Source organism: Phyllopteryx taeniolatus, chromosome 11 (assembly GCF_024500385.1).
Source record: "Phyllopteryx taeniolatus isolate TA_2022b chromosome 11, UOR_Ptae_1.2, whole genome shotgun sequence".
NCBI lineage: Eukaryota > Metazoa > Chordata > Actinopteri > Syngnathiformes > Syngnathidae > Phyllopteryx > Phyllopteryx taeniolatus.
Genome location: NC_084512.1, coordinates 28,431,714 through 28,458,690, shown reverse-complemented (window position 1 = coordinate 28,458,690; position 26,977 = coordinate 28,431,714). Strand labels below are relative to the sequence as shown.

At 46.8% G+C, this 26,977-nt stretch overlaps 2 protein-coding genes and 1 non-coding gene across 7 annotated transcripts; 2 read left to right on the top strand and 1 right to left on the bottom strand.

Moving 5' to 3' along the window:
• Positions 1-1,242: 1,242 nt before the first annotated feature.
• Positions 1,243-20,762, bottom strand: mmrn2a (multimerin 2a). 4 transcript variants are annotated; one of them, XM_061789224.1, is made up of 11 exons: positions 20,539-20,762; positions 15,838-15,960; positions 14,931-15,037; positions 13,552-13,638; positions 9,807-10,091; positions 5,356-5,672; positions 4,747-4,959; positions 3,976-4,386; positions 2,995-3,343; positions 1,962-2,417; positions 1,243-1,863 (listed from the first exon to the last, which is right to left on the bottom strand). In XM_061789224.1, exons 1-11 carry the CDS (start codon positions 20,730-20,732, stop codon positions 1,568-1,570), a joined length of 2,838 nt encoding a protein of 945 aa, XP_061645208.1. In that variant the 5' UTR covers positions 20,733-20,762; the 3' UTR covers positions 1,243-1,567. The 4 variants fall into 4 exon arrangements, with proteins under 4 accessions (XP_061645208.1, XP_061645210.1, XP_061645209.1 ...); XM_061789226.1 differs by lacking the exon at positions 9,807-10,091; XM_061789225.1 differs by lacking the exon at positions 13,552-13,638.
• Positions 10,145-10,227, top strand: trnal-cag (transfer RNA leucine (anticodon CAG)). Its single transcript has one exon. It is a non-coding gene; the product is annotated as a tRNA-Leu (tRNA).
• Positions 20,763-23,150: 2,388 nt separating the features above from the next.
• Positions 23,151-26,637, top strand: cbr1 (carbonyl reductase 1). 2 transcript variants are annotated; one of them, XM_061789230.1, is made up of 7 exons: positions 23,162-23,338; positions 24,660-24,774; positions 24,846-25,015; positions 25,366-25,473; positions 25,580-25,788; positions 26,265-26,318; positions 26,389-26,637. In XM_061789230.1, the coding sequence occupies exons 1-7, from the start codon at positions 23,248-23,250 to the stop codon at positions 26,560-26,562; spliced, it is 921 nt and encodes a 306-aa protein (XP_061645214.1). In that variant the 5' UTR covers positions 23,162-23,247; the 3' UTR covers positions 26,563-26,637. The 2 variants fall into 2 exon arrangements, with proteins under 2 accessions (XP_061645213.1, XP_061645214.1); XM_061789229.1 differs by having other exon boundaries at positions 23,151-23,338; positions 26,265-26,637.
• The last annotated feature ends 340 nt before the right edge of the window (positions 26,638-26,977 follow it).

Sequence of the window (26,977 nt, the reverse complement as noted above, 5' to 3'; positions counted from 1 at the left end):
CTCGCCCGCCTGCCCGTCCCCCGTTTGACCTTAAGTGGAAGAACTTCGGAAGCCAGGGACCTTGTTGCACTGTTGCGTGAAGCTGTGGGGGGGGTCAGTGAAAAATGTCCCACCCAGTTTGAGGGCAGCGTCAACTCGAGCTCCACTTTGAAATGAAGGCTGCGAGAAGATAAGCGCGCACGCTTTCCTATTTGTGTCCAGCTGAGGAATTCCAACACGACTTCTGCTCACCTGCCGCACGACGTAGATTCTGAAGCGGATCTGTTGCCTCTGCAGGACCGGAAGCACGAGGTCCAGGAGAGGACGCGGATGCTCGGGCCGGCGCCACCACGCCCAGTTGATTTCACTCTTTACGCCGCTTTATGCTCCCCTCAATTCCTCCGCGGCATCGCAGTCACCATCCAATCAGCGAAGTGAGTGATGACATCGCTCCTGAAACGGTCTCATTCGTGTCCTCGGGGTACTTGACGTTTACGGATCAGAAAATCGGGCCGTGTCAGGTTGCGCGTTCGTTTGGAACGATGAAATGAGTTTTGGACATTGGAAGGGTGCACATCATCAGCTGATAATAATAATCGTGTCATGCACTTCATCAGCTGTTGATGTTTTTCTGAGCCAATCAGAATCAAGTATTCACCAGGGCCGCGGTATAATATTGTGTGCTCTCACACAAACTTTGTAGCTGCACTTCCAAGCCCCTTCAAAAAACATCTATCCATCTATCTATCTATATTAGATATTAGTTATAGTTGTTTGTTTAAAAAGAAAAGAAAAAAAGAGCTGTTGTAACAAACACTGTTGGATATTTGACCATACAATCTTTTTCCAGGCCTGGAAATGTATGAAATCAAATGGCATACTTTTCCATCCTTTGGTAGGAATCCTAATCCCGGCATGTTCGCACTTCTGCATTTGCAAATTTTTGGGCGTTTTTGTGAAAACCTGGCAAAATTCAGGATTTCTTGGGACTCGAGCGCAAGCTCATTGGTGTGCGCTCCCAACGCGACGTGGGCGAAAAAGAAATACAAAATGGAAAAGAAAGCACATACAACGTTCCTGTGCTAATGACAAATGTCTTATCTTTTTGTTTTTTCCTTTCCAAAAAGAAAACAAAATCAATCAATGATGACGAGCATCAATTATTCGCAGTGTGGCTATTCACGATGTGTTTGCATTGAGGCAAAGTGTTATTATTATGATGGATTTTTTTGTTCTCCCAAGAGGAAGCGCTTTGGCCTCATCTGAATAGAAACAAATCTTTATTGCTATTGTTTCTTGTGGAATTTCAAATCTGACTCGGTATCAGGAGAAATCAAGCAAATATCAGAAGGGGAAAAAAACAAAAGCCAAACTTGTTTTGCGTCGTGTCCTTGTCAATTGCGTTGTCCGCATGCAAATCAAATACAAATCAATTCAAATCCAATTTCGTGGATGAATTGAATGAAAGAAAGTAGAAGTGGTCGCGTGTTGAGAAGTGTTGGCGTCACGTCACAGCTGACGTTTGTGACTTTTGTGTCCTCTCTTTTTGGGGGCTCTCGGTCAGAGTCTTTCCCTGCTCACAGCGCCCTCAGGTGTCCCGGGGCGGCAGCACCGCGTCGTCCCGCTCCCCGCCCCGCAGCTCCAGCCTTAGCTCCTCCCCCTCTCGCAGCCTCAGCCCGGCGCTCCGAGCGACGGCCCGCGGGAGCACGCGGGCGTCGGGCGGCCTCACGTCCACGGCGAGCGTGAAGACGTAGACGCCGTCGGCGGGAGCCCGGAAGGTGCCGGCGTCCGGGCGCAAGTGTCCCGGGTTCGGCGGCGGGTCGTCGAACGTCGCGGCCGGCGGCAACGTCGAGGACGCCGATCGGTCGAGCGTGGCGGGAACGTCTGCGGGGAGAAAGAGCGATTTCAATAGAAAGTTTTCTTTGGAACGCGTAGCTCGCGCTCGTCCGTGTTGTGACGACGATGACGTCAGCGCGTCTCACCTGGCGCCTGCCTCCTGCTGCGATGTTGTCCTCCTCTTCCTCCTCCTCCTCCTCCTCCTCTCTTCTTCTTCTCCTTGGTGGCGAGCATCTGCTGGAGCTTGTCGAGCTCCAGCGCGGCGCGGCTTCTCTCCAGCACGTCGGCGTTGCTGAAGACGTTTCTGAAGGTCCTGAGGTGTTCCTCTAGGCCTCGCTCGAGCCGCGCCACCTCCGTCCGCAGCGCCGACACCTCCTCCTGCTGCTGCTGCTGCTCCTCGTCTGCAACGGCCTCCTCCATCTGCCGCAGCTTCATCTTCAGCTCCTCCACGCTCCTCTCCAGCTTCCACAGGTCGCCGCCGTCTCCGCCGGTCCGCCTCGGGCGATCCCCGGACGGTCCTCCTCCTCCGCCGTCGTTCCTCGTCGCGCCGCCCGGCGACCACCGCGACGGCTCGTCCGCCGGGGGGGCCTCCTCCGTGTCTCCTGCGAGGACCGGCTCGCAGTCAACAATGCGCTCGCAAAGAAAGTATCGGTAGGACCGAAAGTCAAATATTTGGCAAAAGACAAAAAAGTAAAAGCAACATTTGAAAAGATACCAAAACCAAAACTTAACGTCAAAAAGTGAATTCATGGTAAGCCTAAGCCTAACCCGGAAGAATGTCATTGTCAAAATTAAAAGAAATAAAAAATAAAAAAAAACTCAAATCTAAATCAAAAAGAAATAGTCAAAAAAAGAAATAGTTTCAAAGTTAAAGCAACATTTAATAAAAAAGGAAAAGTAACAAAGCAAAAGTGAATAAGTACAAGTAACGGTTAAGTCATAAAAGTGTAAACGTAGACATCAATATCTAGAAGGAATAGTAACGTAAAAGTCAAATTAGCAAAACAAATACAATCAAAGCATCATAGCAAAACAAGTAAAAGTCAAAAAAGGGCCAAAATACAATCAAAATAGAAAGAGTCAAATTGATCCGTCCATCCTGTCCCGCAACGTTTTTCTCCCGTCAAAGATTTGCGTCGGCCGAGCGCAAGTTGCGAAACGCGTCCGTCCGTCGTCTACCTGGCTCGTCGGCCGCGAGGCTCAGGTTGCGTCCGCCGAGCGTCCGCTGCAGGATCCTCAGGTGCTCCTTGAGGGCCGGGATGGAGTGGGCCTCCTGGTCCTGCACGGGCCACTCCAGGAACTCCAGGACCTCCTCGCCCAGCAGGATCTCCAGAACGTCGCTGTGGCGGATGGCGTCCTTCAGCAGCGAGTTGAACGACGCCGACAGACGCTTCATCTCCGCCAGCACGCGCTCCGTTTCCTCCGAGCCCGCCCGGGCCCGGACCTCCCGCGCCAGGACGCTCAGATGCCGCACGGACGACTCCAAAGCCGTCGTCCTGTCGTGCTCCGACGTCATCGACTCCTTCGCCTGACGACGCGCCGCACAAAAATAGACATTCTCACGCGTGATGAACCCTGCGCGCTCCCTCCAAACAATGTCGTCGTTCAAAAAAGATCCAAGTCAAGGTCCAAAAGGAAAAGGGAGAGTTCAAAAGTAAGTCAGAAAAAACAATCCAAAGTTGGAGTAAGAGCAAACGTAAAAATTCGAAATTCGAAAATTGTTAAGAAGTCCAAAAGACAAACAAATGTCTCAAAGTAAGTCATCGTTGAGAAGCACAAATAACAGTCGCAAATGAAATCACATATCATAACCTAAAGAGTTGGAATTCAATTCAAATTAGAAATAAAAAAGGTCAATGTCAAAAAGTCGAAGTCAAAATAATAGTCACAAATGAAGTCAGTTCAAAAGGGAAAAAAGGAAAAGCTCAAAACTAAAAGTTCGAAAGTCAAATCGCAAACATTGCCAACTGCAAAAAAGCAAAAGAGTAAAAATAAGGAATGAAGTCACAGAAGGCTCCCTAGAAAGCACTACTCTCCTATGAGAAGGAGCTCCTCCACTCACTCCAACATACGGTCGCGACTCGGCACCGAGATGCCACAAGTTGGCGCCGACGCAATTGATTCTTATTGGGAGGAGGTCTTATTGGTTCGCCGCCGTACCTGCCGCAGGCTTTCCCGCAGCGCCCGGGCGGCCGCCTCCGACGCCAGGCGGTTCTCATTGGCCAGCTCCGTGGCGTTGACCACGCCCATCTCCAGCCGGGCCAGCGCCTCGTCGAGACGGCGGCAGTCGCACTCGGACGAGTTGTTCTTGTAGAGGACGGCGTAGAGGTAGTCGACGTCCACGTCCATCTCGTGGAGCCGCTGCACCTGCCGGCTCAGGTTGCCCGCCAGCTGCTCCACCCGCTCCAGCACGGCCACCTTGGCCGCCTCCACCTCCAGGCCCGTCTCCATGAACAGGACCTGGCCGGAGCGCGCCGTCCGGTCGACGCGCTCGCCCAGCGCCTCGGCGTCGCGCCGCAGCTGCCGGACGCCGCTCGACGTCTCCGCCAGGTCCTCCGCCAGCTCGTCCACCTGGACGGGGACACAAACGCGCGCCGCTTGCCGTGACTCGCCGGGCCTGCGGGTGGCGCCGGCGGGGCGCGGACAAACAAACACCCAAAGTCGTATTTGAAAAATAGAAATATCAAATAGCAATTCAAAAAATGTAGTCAATAAGTCAAAGGGATCTAAATGTAGAAGTTGAAAATTTCAAGAAAAAGTAAGTCAAAAAAAAAAAAAGTAATACAAATAGTAAAAATAAGTCAACATCAAAGTCAAAGAAAAAAAGTCAGTAGGTGAAAAGGCAAAAATTTAAAAACACACACTATCCGCAGGGACAGCATGTGCGGCCCGCGGGTGGCGCCAGCACAGCGCGAGGACGCGGCCTTTCACCTTGATGCTGTTGTTGACCACCGTGTTGTCCAGACGCTCGATGGCCTCCCACACGGCGGCGGAGGAGGAGGAGGAGGAGGTCTGTGACATCGTGAGGCGCGCCACCTCCCGGGGCGGGCCCGCTTCCGCTCCCCGTCGCTCTTCTTCTTCCCGTTCCTGCTCCTGCTCCAGCTTGATGTCCGCCAGGCTGGCGTTCATGGCCTGCAGGCTCGCCTGGCGGAAATCAAGTCACGGGAACGAAAAGTCAGCGTCCAAAAGTTCAAGCGAAACAAAAAATCTAAATCAAGTAAAAAAAGGAAGTTTTGCCGTGCTTTGTCTGGCCCCTGACCTAGGACCGGTTTTTCCACGGGCGACCCTGCCAGGGGCGTGAAGCCCCACACAACTGAGCTCCGAGGACACACGAACCCCTCCGCCGCGATGAGGGGATGAAGTTGAGTAATTGTCAAAAATAGTGCCAAAGTAAGAGTTACTATGTAAGAGTTAAGTTCAAAAGTCAAACTCGAAAAGCGAAATAGTCAAAAAGTAAGATGGTTAGCGATGGTAATAAAAAGTCAAAAAGTAAAGTAACAAAAAAGGTGAGGGTTCAAAGATGATGTGATCGGCGCATACGTGCAGCATCTTGTTGTGCCGTTTGAGCTTGAGGTCGAGGTCGGTCTTGAGGTTGCTGATGTTGTAGTGCAGCATTGCATGCTGGGAGTGCAGCTCGCTCTCCAGCCGCCGCCGCAGCGCCGCCGCCTGCCGGACGCTTTCGTCGCCCTCCAGCCGCGCCACGTCCCGCGCCAGATGGCTCACCTGCCGCCCGAGCAGCTCCAGCGAGCGGTTGAAGTGCTGCAGGGCCGGCTGCAGCTGTGACATCAGCAGCGCCACCATGTGGGGAAGAGGCAGCGCCGCCGCCGCCGCCGCCGCCGCCGCGTCCTCGTACGTCCCTCGAACACAACAACAACAACGACACGTTGATTCGCCGACTCTTCATTCCGGAACATCCATCCATCCATTTTCTGTAGCGCTTCTCCTCACGCGGGTCTCCATCCCAGCTATCGTCGGGCGAGAGGCGGGGTACACCCTGAACCGGTCGCCGGCCAATCACACGCCACATAGAAACAAACAACCATTCGCACTCACATTCATACCGACGGCCCGCGACCCTCGTGAGGAGAAAATGGATGGATGTATGGATGTTTCATTTCAATGTATCAGCAATATTATAGTTTCATAATTCTTACTTTGAATTTTTGTGTGTATTATTTTGATGAGTACCGTGTGTGTTTCATGGAGCAAAATTCTTAGTTGTGAATGTACCTTTCACTGAAAACGGCAATAAAACGATTCCGATTCTTATTCTGGACATATTTTACATATACAGTGGACCCACGCTTTTCGTATGATTTGGCATTCAATTATTATTATTATTAGTTTTTTTGGTCTAGATTTTGTTCCGATTTTTATACATCCCCTTGATTTTCGGACAAAAAAAGGAAAAAAAATGTGGCTCATCCGAAACATTTTGTAAGTTGTGTACAGATGGTTCAACAGACGGCAAGGCATATTCCACAAGCATTTATTAATAACTTAAAGCAATAACCCACACTCAGGCTACATCTGGCTAACAGAAAACCAGACCTTCAAAATAAAAGCATACAGTATAATATCACAATTTACCCACACTTGACAGTCGCACACAATAAACAAGCACAAAATAGTTTGAGTGTGACTGCGAAATAAGCCAACATGGGGCTGAAGAAAGTGTGCTGAAAGTCATTATATGGCTCTGCTTTTATTTTGAAGGCCTGACTTTTGACAGGATGTGTTACACCTTTGTTGCTCCAACTTTTGTGACTTTTTGTTTTGCGTGTTGCTGAGCAGACCGAGAGGCTTGTTATCGTCTTGATCTGTTAATTAAACATCGCATTGTGGAATTGCTCCACTATTGAATGTATTTCACGCCCACAAGGCGCACTTAAAAGTCTTACATTTTCTCCAAAATGGACGCGGCGCCTTATGATGCGGCGCACCGAGTTCCAAAATCTGTAAATGTTGTTGTGTGACTTTGATGAGCGCTCCGCTTGACTGACTGGGAGCATTTCCTGCCGACACGCTGCTTATATCGAGGAAAGGCGGACGTGACTGAGGACAGCATGCGGACGTTAAAGGGGGAAGGGCGCGCGTGAAAGAGGACGCTAAAGGCACGCCCCCAGTAGGTATTTCGTGCCGGTATGTGCATTGTGCAAAACAAAATCGGTCTGTACTTTAAAAAAAAATGTAGCTATTGCTTTAGATGGTGCATGTGTACCTAATGAAGTGGCCGCTTTAAGTTATATTAAATTATTATCAATAAAGTTGGTTCAGGAAAAAAAATAAGCGACCCTCAAGCATAAAAAAGACAAACCGTTGTCACTCAGCAGAGACGTAGTCCAGACACACACACGCACGCACACCCCCATGCACACACACACATGGACGCACACACGCACGCACACACACAAACACACCGACGCGTACACCCACGTGTTCCCACCCACACACACACACGCACGCACACCACTTCCATTAGTACAAAGCCACATGTAGGAGTTCGTAGGTCAAACAGCAGCGACAGGAAGTCTTGGTGTAGTGGGGGTGGGGCCAAGGGTCAAAATCAAACACAGTTGTCAGCTGGCAACATTTGGCCCTAGTGAGCGTCAACGTGATTTACGGCTGAGGCCGGAAACTTCCTGTCCTCGCATGTGAGCGCACAAATGGCCTTTGTGCGTCTGTCTGTTTGCTAGCAAACATCACAATTCCTTATGCGACTTCAACGATTCTCGCTTGATCGTAAACGTCACAATTCCCGATGCGACTTCAACGATTCTCGCTTGATCGTAAACGTCACAATTTCCGATGCGACTTCAACGATTCTCCCTTGATCGTAAACGTCACAATTCCTGATGCGACTTCAACGATTCTCGCTTGATCGTAAACGTCACAATTTCCGATGCAACTTCAACGATTCTCGCTTGATCGTAAACGACACAATTTCCGATGCAACTTCAACGATTCTCGCTTGATCGTAAACGTCACAATTCCCGATGCGACTTCAACGATTCTCGCTTGATCGTAAACGTCACAATTTCCGATGCGACTTCAACGATTCTCCCTTGATCGTAAACGTCACAATTCCCGATGCGACTTCAACGATTCTCGCTTAATCGTAAACGTCACAATTTCCGATGCAACTTCAACGATTCTCGCTTGATCGTAAATGTCACAATTTCCGATGCAACTTCAACGATTCTCGCTTGATCGTAAACGTCACAATTCCCGATGCGACTTCAACGATTCTCGCTTGATCGTAAACGTCACAATTCCCGATGCGACTTCAACGATTCTCGCTTGATCGTAAACGTCACAATTTCCGATGCAACTTCAACGATTCTCCCTTGATCGTAAACGTCACAATTCCTGATGCGACTTCAACGATTCTCGCTTGATCGTAAACGTCACAATTTCCGATGCAACTTCAACGATTCTCGCTTGATCGTAAATGTCACAATTCCCGATGCAACTTCAACGATTCTCGCTTGATCGTAAATGTCACAATTTCCGATGCAACTTCAACGATTCTTGCTTGATCGTAAATGTCACAATTTCCGATGCAACTTCAACGATTCTCGCTTGATCGTAAATGTCACAATTTCCGATGCAACTTCAACGATTCTCGCTTGATCGTAAATGTCACAATTTCCGATGCAACTTCAACGATTCTTGCTTGATCGTAATTGTCACAATTTCCGATGCAACTTCAACGATTCTCGCTTGATCGTAAATGTCACAATTTCCGATGCAACTTCAACGATTCTCGCTTGATCGTAAACGTCACAATTCCCGATGCAACTTCAACGATTCTCGCTTGATCGTAAATGTCACAATTTCCGATGCGACTTCAACGATTCTTGCTTGATCGTAATTGTCACAATTTCCGATGCAACTTCAACGATTCTCGTTTGATCGTAAACGTCACAATTCCTGATGCGACTTCTCATTGTCATTTGCGCATAAACGTCACCGCGAGGGGATGTGTTTACAGAAGTAAAAGCGGCCGGCCCCTTACGGAGGTCTCGCCATGACGCATGCGTGGCAATTTCAAGGATTTTTTGCAACCGGAGCCAACATTGTCTATTTAACAGTTCTAAAGCATCTTTTTTTCCACTGATGACTGTCAGGTTTGTTGCCTTTTGGTAACGTATAAGTCAGATGAGTGCGTTGTGAGCGTCCATATTGCACTCACGCGTCGCGGTTACCTTGAGCAAGGCACCCAAGTAGGCAACTTTTTAGGCGCTTGGATCAATTTCAATTCTCCATTATGGACTGTTGGCAAGCGAAACAAGGTAGTCAGAATGGCCGAGAGGTCTAAGGTGCTACGTTCAAGTCGTGGTCTATTCTTTAGGCATGGGTTTGAGTCCCACTTCTGACAAGAGTTTTTTTGTAACATTCTGCAGTAGTTTAAAGCAAAGGTACAAAAACAGAAAAAACTCGAGTGTAACAGTGCTGAGAGGAAATTTGCTGCTGGCTAAAACGCAGGACGTGAGAAATAATAACGAGATAAAGAAAAAGTCCCTTGAACGATGATGTCATCCTGGCCTGGTGGGCGAGGTCAAGGTTCAGAGAGGGGGAACTAAGGAACACAGGAAGTGATGTCGTGCTGACCTGTCGTTTATCATGATGGCTATTGTTTATGCTCAAACACACACACAACCACACAAACTTGTCTTTGTTCATAAATGGGAAGACAAAAAAAATAAATAAACCATCTTTCGAGTCAGGTATTATATAACATTTAACATTCCCACATCTTACTAACATCACTAATTTCAACAGAAATAACTAAACCAATCAATGCAAACCACAATAAACACACACACATCCTGCAGCTGAAATACTTTCTTGTGTGTGTGTGTGTGTTCAAATATTTGTCAAACTGACTCAGCCTTCAGTCGTATAACGTGATGATGGAAGAGGACGTCTTGGATCCGGTTTCAAACCCAATCGTCTTTTTACACCACGCGCTGAACATTCACACTCACCAGGATGCAGGCGCTCCTGCGGCTCGTGTTTTGGGGCAGTGTGCGGGACGTGCTCCTGATCCTGGACACGGGCGGGGTAGCGGACATTGCCCTGATGCGGTACATGGATGGGATACTGGGCGCGGTCCTGACTTGGTACATGGACAGGATCCTGAACATGGTCTTGATGCTGAGCACGGTCGTCCTGACTTTGTACTCGGCTGACATTGTGCAGCGTGTTGACTGACCCCTGGTGGTCGTTCTGCTCTCTGTTTGGATCGCTGTGCTGTTGCTGGGGCAATACGCCTGAAAGACACAAGTCACAATGTATACATGGAGATATGAGTGTCAGCTTCTCAGTCAGGATGGCCGAGCGGTCTAAGGCGCTACGTTCAGGTCGTAGTCTACTCTGTGGGCGTGGGTTCGAATCCCACTTCTGACATGACCTTTTGGTAAGAGTTGATGTTGTAAGGACTTGGAAAGGGAAACATTCGAAGAATCAAGACAATCAAACGGGAAACCACAAGATGAAGTCCATGGTATAATGAAGAGTTACTGTATATTAGCTTTAGTAATACCAGTGGTTCACTTTGGAAAGACTTGAGGAAGGAATGGTCAGAAGCTGGGTCCGGAAGTCTTTTGATCTTCCCTGAAAAGAGAACGTGAGCAGGAGAGGAAGTCAAACAAAGATTCCCGCGTGAGACAGAAGGGCTGATGGGAAACTCTCTGCTGAGCGTGCAGTTTGTTTGTGTGAGTCAGCAACAGAATCGTCCGCAACAAACGACGCTCCAAATCATTGACCGCCTGTCGGAGATGAGGGCACAAATCCCCCTCGAATGATGCAGTCGTCACTTCTACTTCCACTTTGGGAATTACGGCGTGAAGAGGCAGCCAGCAAGACATTAACGTTTGGGCGCTCACATTTCATGGGCAAGATGGAATTCCAGACAGGTTGTTGGAAATGCTAGCCTGCCCTTGAGCCTTGAGAAAGGCTGAGCGGTCTATGGAGCTTCGCTCAGGCTGTAGCCTACTCCGTAGGCATGGGTTCAAATCCCATTTCTGACAGCACCTTTTGAGAACGTAGTCTTCTTCCCGAACTTTGCTTGAACTGGTTCATTAGACTCTTTGTTAGCGATGCCGGTCTGCCCTTGTGCAACGCAGCAAATAAGTCAGGATGGCTGAGTGGTGCCAGGCGCGATGTTCCAATACCCCTTCTGACAGTAACTTTTGAGAATGTCGTCTTTTTCCAAAACTGCCGAGATACACTTGAACAAGGCATCAAATCCCCACTGAAGGGGGTCAAACAAGCCTCAATATTAGTTACATGCAGTTTAGTTCGCTGGACTTGTTCGAGACGAGATGATTTGTTCAGGTCGTAGCTTACAATGTAGGATTTGGTGTGAGTCTCACTTCTAACAGCACATTTGGGGAATGGAGGGGTTCACTTGCATCAGCCTTAAACGGGGGTATCAAAATCAGAGCGGATCGAGCTGGCCTCAGTGTTGGAACGCCAGAGCACTTGGTTAGTGAGTCACGGTTGGTGTATTTTAGTATTTGGAGTTCCTCTGATTGTGTCCTGCGTCTCTCCGGGGCCGACGACTTCACGCCATCGACTTGCTGGGAAGTGCTTTGAATCAGAGGTGTGGTGAGAGCAAGCAGCGTATCAGCGTTCTGACTTTTCACCTCTTTGTTATTTTCCAGCAACATGAGAGATGTGATGAGAGCCTTTTCAAAATGTTCCACAGCAGACCTTTTCGGACTGAACAAAAGTCAAGTGTCAGAAAGATCTTCCAGGACCTTCCTTCTTCTTGAAGTGTGATCAGCCCAAAACAACAACAACAACTCCTTTGTCAGGAGTCGTTTTCTTCTTGTTTGAAGTGCCGGCCGCCAGGAGGATGCTAGCCAAGCTGACATATATTATGGCCAAGACTTCCCACATTCTAAACATCTTGACGCGGAGGACACAGTCAGAGGTTTCATTCCTCCGGTCAAAACACAGATCCACAGACCGTTTCCTTTTAGAGCTGTAGTGGTGGCCCTGAGCAAGGCATTATCCCCGATCCCACCCAACTGAGAAGTGATGATTGTGCTGCCAACAATCATTTAAGTCACAACAGCGATGAAGTTGCCTGAAATGTGGCATTGTCGGACCGGTTGTCGGAGATACCAGTCTGGCCTGTAGCACAGCAGCAGAACAGTCAGAATTATCGAGCGGTCTGAGGCGCCACGCTCAAGTCATAGTCCATCCACTCTGTCGGCGTGGGTTCAAAATCCACTTCTGACAGTATCTTCTGGGAATATTGTCTTCTTCCAAAACTGGAGCGATACACTTGAGGAATAGGGAATCAAACTCGCCACAATATTCAGAACACGGATGAAGTTGATGATTTGGCATTGGCCTCGTTAGAGATGCTGGTCTAAGGTCTGAAGCGCTATTATCAGGTTGTAGTCTACTGTGGGTTTGAAGCCCACCTCTAACAGTCACTTTTTCAGAGTGGAGTGGTTTGTTGAAGAGATGCGAGTCTCCTTGCAGAAGTGCAGAAGGACACTTAAGCAGTGTAGCTGAGTTTTCACTGAGTTCTTCCATCACCTCCCTGGTGCTCTGTGATCACAAAGAAGTTCAACTCCTGACAACCTTTTTTTCCCCTTGCCTGCCTGCAAAAGGAACAAAATGTTTTGATCGCGTCAATAAAGAAACGTGGTGTCAGCTTGTCGCCGCGGGCTAACGCAGATTGGAAACGTAGCACAGAGTTCTCAGACGGAAAGAACCTTTGAACCTCTACATCTGCCGATGCGAGTCCCGGTGAGGTCGGCAGCGCCCCTTAAAATGGATGCTTGGGTCACTTTCAATAAAATAATGACAACAAAAATGATTGGGACCCATTGTTACACACCCGCGCTTGCCGGATGCGCGTTAAAAATACTTCTGGCCTCGTCAGGTCACTACAACATTACGTTCGTCTATTATCAACGGCTGTCAACTTTGACCTGGCAGCAGTTTGACGGCACGAACCTCCACCAGGGTGACTCAGTGTGGACAGGGTGGGAGCAGGGTGACCTTGAGGGAAAGCAGTGGGGGAGATGGTTTGCCCAAACCTTCCTCCCGGGGGACGTTTGGACCTTCCAATCACCTGACGCTCCCTTTCTGAACTGCTTTACTTCCGCAATTTCTTGATAATAGGAAGAATATGTGTGTGTGTGTGTGTAGAGAACGGGTGAGAAGCTCGGTCATCAGGGAGGCGCTCCGAGTCGAGCCTCTGCTCCTCCACATCGAGAGGAGCCAGATGCGGTGGCTCGGGCGTCTGATTAGGATGGCGGTGTTCCGGGCACGTCCCACCCGGAGGAGACCCCGGGGGCGACCCAGGACACGCTGGAGGGACTACGTCTCTGGGCTGGCGTGGGAATGTCTCGAGATAACCCCCGAAGACCTGGGCGCAGTGCCTAGACATAAGGAAGGCAGGTCCAAATTCAAACGTAGACCAAAGAAACCTGCCGGGATTCTGACACAAGTGTGGTTGCTTAGGCGGCACGGTGAAGTAGTGGTTAGCATATCTACCTCACAGTTCTGAGGTTTTGGGTTTGAATCTCAGCTCTAATACTCCCTGTTCTTGCATCGGTTTTTCCTCCCAGAGTCCAAAAACATTTTAGCTTCATTGACGACTAACTTGTCCAATGTTGGGTCAAAGCTTGTTTGCTGATATGTGCCCTGCCGATGACTGGCAACCAGTCTATTGTTTGTGGAGTCGTGCCATGTGTGAGGTGGTACCAGCAGTGTGGAGACTTCCAGGCGCTCTCTGGACTTTAGATCCTCCAATCAGAGATGAGCTTGCAGAGTCGGTCTGTGTATCAGCGACTGTCAAAGACAAGTTGACTTTTTTTTTTTTTTTAACTTTCTTTTTTTATTTTGACATTTTCTATAGAGTTGATATTGAAAAGCACAAATATGATCACGTGAGCGTGTGCCCGATAAAGACGTGACAGGAAGTCGCTTTTATTTATGTCTGGCTCCTTTTCAGGACGTCCTCCTCCGGACTCAAACCAAACAAGTCTCTTTCCCACAAAACAAGTCTGCACTAAATTAAACTACTACTGGGCCTGAATTGACTCATGAAGGGGACATGAGAAAAAGAATATCAAAAATAGAGCCCCATGGAAACAAAACGTTCTGTTTAGAGATACTTTTTGAGTTCAGTTGACGCACACACACAGGGTTCAGCAAAAAAAGTCAACGTCACAGGCAGAAAAGAGAGGTCCTCAGAACTTGTTGTTTGGTCAGTCTCCTTCCTTTGAATGTTAGAAATGTTCTTCTGTTAAAAGTAGCTTCATTTCCAATTCATTTGAAAAATAGAGCCAAGAAAAAGTGTATATGGGATGTATTCGGTTAACTTAGCTAAATAGCTTAAGAGGCTATATAACAATCTATCTATATAACACTACATAATAATAATAGGCGGCACGGTAGACGACTGGTTAGCACATCCGCCTCACAGTTCTGTGGACATGGGTTCAAATCCGGCCTCGCCTGTGTGAAGTTTGCATGTTCTCCACGTGCCAGCGTGGGATTTCTCCGGGTACTCCGGTTTCCCCCCACATCCCAAAAACATGCATGCGAGGTTAATTGATGACTCTAAATTGCCCATAGGTGTGAATGTGAGTGCAAATGGTTGTTTGTTTACAACATGTGCCCTGAGATTGGCTGGCGACCAGTTCAGGGTGTAACCCGCCTCCTGCCCGCAGTTAGCTGGGATAGGCTCCAGCATACCCGTGACCCTAGTGAGGATAATGGATGGATAATAATAATACCTTTACTTATTGTCTCTTCAAACCAATAACATAAAGCAAACGTATGGAGGGAAAAGAGTACTTGTCCTAGTAGAGAGCCTTGAGGAACACCAGAGTTTGTTTTCAGCAAATTCATTGTTAAATTTGAAAAATGTGGAAATTGGAGCAAATAATATTTGTGTGTTATCAAACTGTACCATGTAATCTTTCCTCAGAAAATCAGTGAGCACAAATCACAATAACAATAGATAATCAACCGTCTGCATGGAGTTTTTATAGATAAAAGCACATTTCTAAGACATGGTGATTGACACAAGGCGGCAGCTTGTTGCCATGGCAATTATGTTAGATAAGGTGAGTCACCTGTGTCGTCACAGTTGTATCCTCCGTGTCCTGGACAACATCTCCACAACAGAGCCGTGGTCACCTTCTGCTTCTGCCTGTAGAGCGGCCGAGTGGACAGCTTGTACCTGCACGCATGGACACATAGTACGAGCGGAAAAAGTATTTTATTCTGAGGTTTTCGTACATGACAACATATACCAGCAAGCATACAGTATATACAGTACATACACATAGCAGTAGTATGCATAACAGTAGTACACATAGCAGTAGTAGCGTGTCATATCAGTAATACAAGAAAAAGTGTTTGTTGTTGTTTCCTTACATGACAAGTTGTACCTGCACACATACTTGTACACACCTACACATATTAGTAAACATAGCATTTGTAAACATAGCAGTACTAGTGTATCATATTTATAATACAAGAAAAAGTATTTGTAGTTGTTATTTCCTTTCATGACAAGTTGCACCTGCACACATACTTGTACACACCCGTACGTAGTATTAGTACACATTGCATTAGTACGCATAGCTGTAGTAATGCGTGACAATAGTAATACAAGAAAAAGTGTTTGTAATTCACATCCTTATATGGCAACTTGTACCTGTAGCAGTAGTACACGTAGCATTAGTATGAATACTGTAGCAGTATTAGTCTGTCATATTAGTAATACTGTACAATGTTGTTTCCTTCCATGACAAATTGTATCTGCACGCATACTGTATATACGAATGCATAGCATTGCTATGTAGTAGTGTGTCATATTAGTAAAACAAGACAAAGTATTTGTCGCTTCCTTATATGACAAGTTGTACCTGCAGACACACCGAGACGCATACACACATTAGTGCTACGCATAGCAGTCGTAGAATGTCATATCATGTAAGTAACACAAGAACGAGTTTGTCGCTGTTGTTTCCTTACATGACTAAATGGCAGTCTGGCGTTCCGCTCGGACACGGACTTTGGGACTTGATGGTGTATTTTTCCGTCCCGCACGCCACCGCCGTGGTGACCGTACGCTTCTGCACAAACGCACACCAGTTCCTGCAAACGCACACACGTCATTGCATGTCGGCTGTGAAAAACATTTGGACAACAGTGTGATTATTATTCATATTATCATCATTCATATTATTATTATCGTTTCAGCTCATCTTCACGCAAACACAAATTAAACAAACATTAACTTTAAATCTCGCGGGGACAACCCTCAAATCTAAACGCTCGGCTCGTCCGCTGGATTGTTTGAACAGCACAATCCATATTTTTCCCTGCGCTCACGCCTTCCTGCTGCCTGCGGATAAATGACCTGATGGGAAAACATGACTTCATACAACGTTTGGATTTTTATTCCTCCATTGTTTCCTTCACTTCCTGTTGGAGGGGCGGCGGTCATCGCAGGGAGGGAGGGACAATTCCACACTTCAACTACTGGACATACTTTGGCTTTGAATTAGCTCACCAGAGTACAGCGTAGATCATCATAACATTTATGACAATTAAAATTAAAATACTTGCAAACGTGACCAGGAAGCAGGGAAATATCTATGTTTACAATATTTGTCTCCTGCAAAAATCATTGATAAGACAATTTCTTATCTGGAACATTCTTCCAGTGTCCCAGTGGGTGTCAACTGTTTAAAAGGAAGGAAACACTTATTTCACACTTTAAACACACAAAGATTTCTAACACAATATTACGACGCATGTTGAAGAAGAAGAAGAGCCTTCAAACGATACTTTCCCGCTTCTGCATGGGATAAGAAGCAATCTAGATCAGAAGGGATCTGGTTCAGAACCCATGTGAATTGGAAGCATTTTGGGTCTGAAGTGCTCAAGATCAGAACTGATGTGAATCAGAACCGATGTGACTCAGGAGCACTGTGAACGAGAAGCAGTCATAAGCAGAACCAATTGACGTACAAACCAAAGTGGTTCAGAAGCAATTTGGATCAGAAGCCTTCTCGATCAGAACTGATGGGAATCACAAGCAAAGTGATAGGGATCAAAAGGGATCTTGATCAGAAGCAATGTGAATCCGAAGTAATCTAGAGCAGAAGCAATGTGAATAAAAAAACAATCTAGACCAGAACTGATGTGGATCAGAAGGTAGGTGAATCAGAAGTGATGTAGATCAGAAGCAACGTGAAGCCGAAGTAATCGAGATCAGGAGCAATGTGGATCAGAAGCATCCAAAATCAGAACCAATATGTATAAAACACAATCTAAAAGTATTTTACATTTAGAACCAATCTGGACCCAAATCAATATGAATCAGAAGTCATGTGGATCAAACGTAATCCATCTCACAACTGATGTGGATCAAAAGCAATGTGAATCACAAGGAAACTAAATGGGAAGCGATGGAGATTTGAATCCGAACCATTGGGAATCAGCAATACAGATGAAGCATTCTAGATCAGAACCAATATTGATGTGAATCACAACCAATGTGAATCAGAAGCAATCTATATCAGAATCGATGTGCATCAGAAGCCATGTGATTCAGAAGCAACAGCGATCAAAAGCATTCTCCATCAACACTAATGTGGATCCACATCAATTCGGATCAGAAGCAATGTGATTCAGACCGTTTCGTGTTCGTCCATTTGAAGTTTCTTCTTCTTCGTCTCGTGGATGTGGTGACACACGAGCGCCAACTGTTGTCCGGTAGAACACTGACATGCATCTCGAGGTCAACAAGTCCTGTGGGAGCTTTTGACCTCTTCCTGTGCAGCCAAACGTGAACCCCCCCACACACACACATTTAAACCAGTTTTATTGACAACGTAAATAGTATGTGTGTGTGTGTGTGTATGTATGTGTGGATTGTTTTGTCAGAGGCCCTCAGGGGTCTTTCGGGGTACTGAGGGGTCCTTCAGCGGTTCCTTCAACTGAGGAACAAGCTCGCGAAGTTTCACGCGTCCTCTGTGAAGCCAAAACACGTCGGCCGCGACATTCGATCTTCATATTTAGTCTGAACAGCTGACACTAAGTGACGCGCACGTCAACACATTAGTGACAGCCTGCGCTCGAATAACACAAGCAGGACACTTCAAGTCCCTCTGGAAACTCCAACATCCTGTGAACGCACACGTTCTGCATTGCATCACGTGACCGCAGAATGCCGCGGAGATCATCTCTCGTGATTGGTCCCTTAGGTACTTTGCTATTTCTGAAAATGTGTCTGCGAGAAAGCCGTCGTGCACTTCTACCCCACTGTGCGATCACAATATGGATCATCTAATTTGATCAAGGTTTGCCAATTCTAATTTAGCCATTTGCACTTGCTCTGTCAGCCAACGACTTGGCAGCTCGTCTGGACGAAGTTCCAGAGGGAAAAAAAAAAAACTTTGACGCGATGGCCAAAGCACCAACAAAGACGAAAGGTAAGCAGAGCTGCAGTGTTAGGACAGAACAGTGTAACTATTAGCATGTGGGTTATTTTTAGAGATCAAAAATGCCTCTAAAACTAGCCAATTTCACCACGGCAAAAATATGCTGTAAAAATATTTCTGTAACTCTTCATCCTTGAAATATTTTGACAACAGCATGTCACAGACGGGGTTTCCAGAGACCTGGAAAATGTTTGAGGTGCTGCTGTTTTGGTTAGCAACAGAGTCCAAATGGGCTCTTAAATATCAGTTTACAGTATGAAAACTGTCATTATGAACTGAAACAATTACACTTATTAGACACGGGATGCGCACAGCATATTTGAGGGAGGTGTTGATTTTATTCCTAAACAACCACTATTCGAGGATTCAATGTTACACAAATTGGAATTCTGATGCTTTTCTTTTCTTTTGAATCAAGTGTTGTGTGTTGTCATGGTAAGATATCAATGACACATCCAGTCAAAGTCTTCAATGAAGCTAAAATGAATGTTTTGGGAAAGTGGGTGGAAAGACTCACAAAAGCTCCACACTACGCATGCGACTCGAACCCGGACCTCTTGACTGTGAAGCAGATGTGCCAACCTATTTTTACACCGCATTGCCTCAAAAATCCTTGTAATCATAAATATAGAGCATCGTGCACACATAATGGAAAAAAAAAGTGTCAAACTTAAACAAAGTTATCCTGAAGGTGGTGTGAGATGACAAGTAAGACGTGATTTAGCCAGGGCCCCCCTCCGAAGAGCTCCTTGAAGCCATGTGACAGGCTCGGTCTAATACCTGGCGTGGGGCTTGCAAAGCGTCGGCGTGGGTGGCAAACGTGAACAACATGCTGGCAGTCAAAACACGCAACGACTTCCTCCTCCCTCGGAGCGAAGGCGCCAAACGCTTGGAATGTGACAGTATGCTACAGTATAAGGAAGACATTTTCGATGACATTATTATTGTTATACTTTGGACGGCAAAATGCAGCAATATTTACCATGTGCTTCAAAAGGTTGGACGGCTAAGACATTTTCAAAATAGAGCGTGCCCCCGCCATTCGCTGGGGCCTGCCGCAAGAAATTGACGCGCCCCTTAAAATAGCTGTAGAATTGCCTGTAGATGCCATGGGATGGCAGCAAAGCACTACTTTTGGCTAAATGAAGCTCTCGACTCACTTCAACACAGTTCCTTAGCACTGAGATGCCACAAAACACGACTTTTGTCTCAATGAAGCTCTTCAACTCAGTTCAATATATTTCCTTGACGCCAAGATTCCGCAAGATGACAGCCTACCACTACTTTCTAAATGAAGCTCCTCAACTCACTTCGACATGCTTTCTTGGCTCTTAGTTTCCGCCAAATGACAGCAAAGCACTACTTTTATCGAAATGACGCTCCTCAACTCGCTTCAACATGATTTGTATCACTAGGATTCCCCAAGATGACAGCCTACCACTACTTTTGTCTCAATGAAACTCCTCAACTCACTTCAACATAGCTCATTGATGCAAAGATGCTGCAAGATGACAGTAAAGTCAAATTGAAGCTCCTTTACGCACTTCAACAGAGTTCCTCGGAACTAAGGTGCCACAATTTGGCAGCAAAGCACTAATTTTGTCTAAATGAAGCTCCTCAACTCACTTCAACATGGTTCATTGATGCAAAGACGCCGCAAGATGGCGCAAAAGCAAAACTTTTATTGCAACCTATTCATTACCTATTCGCTACTTTTATGCTCGGGCGAAAGTACAAAAATGATTGCTTTGGCCTGAGCACAAAAACTGCAAACTGAGTTTTTCAGTGAATAATGGAGGATAGCTTCCACGTTGTCAATCGGAAATATGCGGGGGGAACACGAAGTGACAGTTACAGGAAAGAACCACTCTAAATATTTGAAATATTTAAAAAGACTAATCCGTGGCCTTATTGCCCAAAAGATGTGACATTCTGATGTCTGATTGGAGACCTCCACCAATAATCTTTACCGATCAACAGACTCCCGTTGCCAGGGTCCAAACACACGATAGCCCTCCAAAAGTAAGAAAGACACATTTCCAGCTTGATTTCCAGAAATTGTCGTTTCTGGCACTTATTGGTTTCAGTCAGAAGCAGACGCTGCCTCAAAGGTTCCTGGACTTCGAGAAAGTCCTTCCCCCTAGCAGGGTCTTCTTTCAGCCCTGTTAAGTTAACCTAGAACCATATTTCAACACGAACGGCCCTCCAACAGTGAATGACTTACCCACTTCGGGCCGGGTAGTTGCCTCCATCCTGCATCAGGGGGGTCTCCTCGGTGGCACTGACGACGCCCTCCGCCTCCCCCCAATCCTCCGCCTCGTCCTCCTCCCGCTCCACCTCGGGGTCTCGGGCCCTCACGTCGCCCCGAGCGCTCAGCAGTAAGGCCAGAAGAAAAAGCAGAACCCTGACGGCTGCCATGATCGCTGCTGAGTGAGTGGGGGCTCACGAGCCCGCCGCCTGCTTTTCAAACCAAAGAGAGCGAGAGAGAGAGAGAGAGAGAGAGAGAGAGAGAGAGAGAGAGAGAGAGGGGAGGAGGAGGCCGCACCCACGTTTGCCCCGCGGGAAGTGGCATCATATCAAAGGTCATCGCTGAGGACGGAGCAGCGACTAACGGCAAAGCTTTCGATGTGACTTTTGGGCGAACAACACGAGATGTTGCTCTCGGGCATTTGTGCTTGGTGGCGTTTGCGCTCGCTTCTGCGTCACTTTGTGCTCTACAAAGTACAATTCGGGCATGTTGGAAAGGCAACGCAATCCTAATGCAGCCGCAATGAAGTTGCATGAAATGGGATTTAATACTTGGATCAATAGATGGACCGACAGATAGACAGAGAGCTACAATGTTTACCTAGAAAATATCTCCCAAAAAAAAAAATGTAATGCAAAAAAAATGCAGTGTTCTTACAAGATTCCATATTTATTCTTGTGGTATGATTTAAAAAAAAAAATACAAGTTTCAAGAAAAAGGTTAAAGCACATTATTAAGAAATTACTTAAAAATGACCTAACTAGACAGAAAACTAAAACATTTTTATTCTAAAAAACCTTGACTTTATTTACAGTTTTACTTGCGCAGCATAGTTTTTAATTCCGGAAAAAAGTGTGAAATAAAACTATATTCTTGTGATATTTAGACGATTTTCTCCCCCAAAACAAAACAAAGAAACCCTGTTTTCGTAATCTCGATTGTGGACTTTTTTCAATCAACTTAATCCTGATGGGATTTTCTTTTCAGTGTAGTCGAATACTTCTTCGGAGCGGACCAAGTGGCGATGAAACGATTCGAACTTTCGGCTTTCCGAGGTGTCGCCCTCTGGAGGCGGCGGCGGATTTCGCCCACAGTCTCCCTTGGCAGTGTGAGCAGTCACCTGATATCTGGAGGAATGTGCTCCTCCTCAGCTCCACTTCTTGTTCCTTCCTCCTTCGCCAAGCACACAAATCGCTCGCTCTTGTCCTCTCTCTCCATCTTCATCCTCTTCCTGTGGTTGCGATGCGATAAGGACACAGGAAATCCACGGAGCCACTTCCTGTCACGTTCTGGATGGAGAGAAAACGTTGAAAGAGTACTTCAACATCCTTTTGTCTCCACAGGTTCCAGACACCTTTGATGTGAATGAAAAAAAAAAAACGAAAATGTTTTTTAACAGGTAATGGAAGCAGGAGATAACAAAATCAATAATTGTTGACATCGATTGCAGTCAGCATTGAGAACGTTTCTCACTCTGATGTTAACTTTTGATTTTCATTGCTGACTAAAGTGAAGCAGAGGTGAGGGTTCCTGTCGGGGGACTTTTCCACTGGGAGCGACCGTGCACGTGTGTGTGTGTGTGCGTCACTTCCGAGGATTGTTGCGGCCGAGGCCTGTTGGGGGGCTGAAGCGGTGTGCGACTAAAACAACTGACGACGAGAACATTCGCGTCAACCTGATTTTGCCACGCATTGTTATCCAAATATGTGGACAAGGGCACACCTCCGTGGCCTCACACAAACAGAAAACCTCAAACCGATAACATTTCATGTTATGGTAACACTCCAATACGAATAAGGTGCTAAGGTGCGACAAATCGATGACACTTCGAAAGTCACGCCTTCTGTCTCTGATTGGTTGTTTGTCCTCGGGCACGATGGCTTCTCCGAAAGCTAATTACAGACACACGCTAGGGCCAGGGAGGGCTTATTTATTTATTCTTTTTTTTTTTTTTAACAGATCAAATTAAATCATGTACTACTGTCAGGTCATGCTGCAAATTTACCAAAATATGACAAAAAGTGTGATTGTTTTGAAAAGTGACAACCTCAGTCCAAGAAGTCGTCTCTCCCTTGTGGCGAATAAAACGATTATTCGTCCTCCTGTAAACAGATCCCGTGTCAACAGATAATATTAGTCATGATAATAATACGTGTTTTCATCCAAATGGAAACATTTGGAACTGGTCACACTGTTTTAGTTTCCTTTTAACGAGGAAAGCTAACAGTTAGCAAGCCAGTTAGAAAATAAGACAGAAATAAGCTATAATTGACCCTTTTAGCGACTTTATATAGCTCTCAGCACGTGGATATCAATTATCGCTCGGTAAAGTCCAATTATTTGTGTCCCACATAGAATAAATATGAAAAGGAACCGATGTGTACAACCAGGTAGGGTCCAATAGTTCGCATGATGACAAATGAGGTACTGTCGCTTTAAATTGAACGATGGCGAGGCTGCGTTTTCAGCGTCTGGCCAGCAGATGGCACCACGTTCCCATAGGTGACGTTAAATGGCGACAAACGGGCAAAAATGGATGACTAAAACAACAACGACTGCGTAAAACCAAACAGGAAGAAAGTAAACACAGCAGTCATCGATAAGCACTACGTGCGCATATTAATCAATTTATCCGGACTTTTCCAGGTTAACGTCCTGGGAAAGTGCAGCGAAGCCTTTCCGGGTATGCGCAGTAGGGCTGCGCAGAAGTGCATCCAGCTTGTTGTGTTCCAGCAGTTTCTTGGTCTTTCTCCGACGCACAGCACAACAATTTCAAGTAAGAAACCTTAGTTATCATTGGAAATCTTAAACATTGCTACAAGTGCACAAAACAGCAGCTGCTAAATGTTTCATGTGAGCAGCCTGCTACTTGGCTTTTGTTGAAAGGTCAAACCTGCTCATTGGTCGGAAATGTTAAAAATGCGAACTATTGTGTTTTCTCCGAGTTAGTTTGACAAACGTTTTCGCTGTTTTTTTTTTTTTTTTTGGGCGCGAAACAATCAAAATGATAAAGAATGCATCGGGGTTCAATTTCATCAAGTGAACTGCTTATTTATTTGTGCACTTCGAAAGCACACAGCTATTGAATTGTATTTTATTAGGTGTACATACTGCAAGATTAAATTAAAAAAAAATTGAGACAAGAGCTCAGGTTATTTTTGTGCTTTTGTGTGTCATTATTTGACATTATGATACACGGTTTGTAATATTGTAAAATTGATCCTCACTATTGTTTTCCTCGTCTTTTCGGATGATCTAAACAGAAGCAGTCACCATGACTCAGCAAGAATGCGCTCAATTTCTGCATCATCAACAAACAAAGTATTATTTTCGTTCCGGACATTTGGAATCTCATCGAATGCACGTTTCATATAGTCGGCTCCATTCCAGCCATAGTTGCAAACAAGATTGCTAGATAGGACTCTGAACAGATCATCATCAGAATCAGAATCGGAATCATCTTTATTTGCCAAGTATGTCCAAAAAACACACACAAGGAATTTGTCTCGGGTAGTTGGAGCCGCTCGAGTACGACAACAGTCAGTCAATTGACAGAGAACACTTTGGAGACAGAAAGACATTGACAAAAAAAAAGCAGTCACTGAGCAATAAAGGGTTAATAGTTATCTGGTAATGCCGGTAAATGTATTTATTTACAATGGTGCAAAAGATGCAGAGTCCTCTTGCACTTCGAGCAGTTCGAATGACTAATCTCGCAACAGTCCGGTGCAATGAGCATTGTGCAAAGGGGCGCCGACACTTCAAGGCGAGTGTATGCGGTTTAAAGTGACGAGTGGCGCGATAATCTGGGACATCATGGGAATGACACGCTGGCTGCATCAAGCGTGTAACCGAATTCGTCTGCTATTCGAAAGTATTAACATTTTCCACTCGTTGAAAACCGTAGCGGTGCTTGTTTGACCAAACACTGGCTGCCTTGTTGTTTAAAGCCCCCCCCAAAAATTCGTGTGTGACATGTGATGCGTACAAAACAAACGTTTGTGTTGAAAATGCAGCCCGTCGAAAGAACAAATTACTGTGGCTCATTCATTTTGTTCATCTTTTCTTCAACATTTCCTGGTGTCAACTTCACCCAGTGATGTCGAGCAAGGTCGCCGTGGTGACAGGGGGCAACAAAGGCATCGGCTTGGCCATCGTGCGGGCTCTCTGCGAGCGGTTCCGCGGCGACATCTACCTCACCGCCAGAGACGAGTACGCCCGCTCACGTGACCGCCGAGACGCCTGCAAAAAAAAAAAACACTGGCCGCTCTTCTCTTCGGCAGGGGGCGTGGCCGGGAGGCCGTGGCGTCCTTGAGCGCCGAGGGTCTGAAGGTCGACTTCCATCGGCTGGACGTCACCGACGTCGGCAGTATCGCGGTGGCGGCCGACTTCTTCAAACGCAAGTACGGCGGCGTGGACGTGCTCGTCAATAACGCCGGCATCGCTTTTAAAGGTACCGCTGGCCCACGACCCCCCCCCGTCACGCCAAATCTGTTTTATACCTACCTATCTATCTATCTATCTATCTATCTATCTATCTATCTATGGCGAGGACATATACTGTATACAGAGTGCATATAAAAAGTCTACACACCCCATTTCAAATGCTAGTTGTTTGTGATAGAAAGAAAGTAAGAGCAACATAAATCATTAAAAAGCTTTTTTGACAAGACACCGGCAGAAAACAATTCTCTCCTCTTTCAGCGAATGGCCGTGTGTGGCGGCTCCCGATGATGCGGAATAGCGTGGGGCTACCACGCGGGCTCATGCTAACGAAGTGCACTTTTTGTCGTCCGCGTTTAGTGGCCGACACGACTCCGTTCGCCACGCAGGCCGACGTGACGCTGCGGACCAACTACTTCGGCACGCGGGACGTGCTGACCCACTTCCTGCCGCTCGTCAAAGCTGGAGGTCGCCGCACGCACGCATGCACCCGCATTGTCACGCACACACTCCTCTTACCCCCGGTGCGGGACTCAAGTCACGTGACTCGTTCCTCTTCTTCGTCGTCGTCCAGGCCGCGTGGTGAACGTGTCGAGCTTCGTGAGCGTGCGCAGCCTCAACAAGTGCGGCGCGCGGCTGCGGGAGCGTTTCCGCAGCGACGACATCGGCGAGGACGAGCTGACGGCACTCATGGAACGCTTCGTGGAGCTCGCCGGGAAGGGCGAGCACGAGCGGGAGGGCTGGCCCCAGACGGCCTACGGGGTCTCCAAGATCGGCGTGACGGTACCGTGACTCGCCGTTTTCATACGTGCTGGCTGGGCAAAAGTATTGGGACACTAAAGGCAAATCAAAATGACGACAATGAGTGTGCCATTTGTACAAACGTGTTCAGGCACGTATGAGGAGGAGAAAAATAAAAAAGTGAGGTTGGACAAAAGTGTTGGGACACCTGCAGCAAGTGAAAAGTGAAAGAAGAAAAAATGGTCGGGGTTGGACAAAAGTATTGGGACACGCACACGTATTCAGTCACATGCTGCTAATTACATAACAAGCCACAAAAAGTCACCAAAGTGGAGAAAATATGAAGTTGAAACCAAAGTATTACATGTAAAGAAATCCCCAACACCAAGTCTATAAAGTGTTGGTGTTACTTTAACAGTTGCCTTAATTGACAATATTTTGGCATCTGGATGTTTGAAATGAATCCAGGTTGTTTTGGTCCTGACAGCGTGTATTTGCGCGTGCGTGTGTCGATTCAGACGCTGTCCATGATCCACGCGAGGCGTCTGTCCAAGGAGAGGCCGGACGATCAGGTAACAGAACGCACGCGGTCCTCTCGGAACGTCTCACGGGCTGCGATTGTGCGATTGTGCTGCTCGTCAGATCCTGGTGAACGCGTGCTGTCCCGGCTGGGTGCGCACCGACATGGCGGGCCCCCAAGCCCCCAAGTCTCCGGAGGACGGCGCCGTCACGCCCGTCTTCTTGGCTCTGCTTCCCGCCGGCGCTTCGGAGCCTCACGGCAAGTTCGTGTCGGACGAAACGGTGCAGACCTGGTGAAGGCCCTCGTGTCGACTTTTCCAACAACATTTGGGCACACAAATCAATAAAGAGAAAATCTGAGTGACTCGAGAATGGCAGCTGTGTGGAGGGTTCTACCGTTCGTAAAGAAAAAACAAAAACAATCATCTTAAATGTTAACAGCGGTTGTGTTAACATTACAGGGCCGTCACAGTCGTTTGAGGTCAGGGGCCACATTCACCCCGAGCCGCTCCAAAATGTGGCAAATCATGAAATTTACTCAACTTGGAACTTACTGATGGGAGTGGATCTACAGATGATGTTTTTCAGAAGGAGGGAGCAGTTATCTACCTGTCTGGTCGATGTAAACAAAAACAAACAAAAAAATACATACAAAAGCTTCCACCAAAACAATCCCTTGAATTGAAGCTGTTGGCTGACATTTTGCAACATT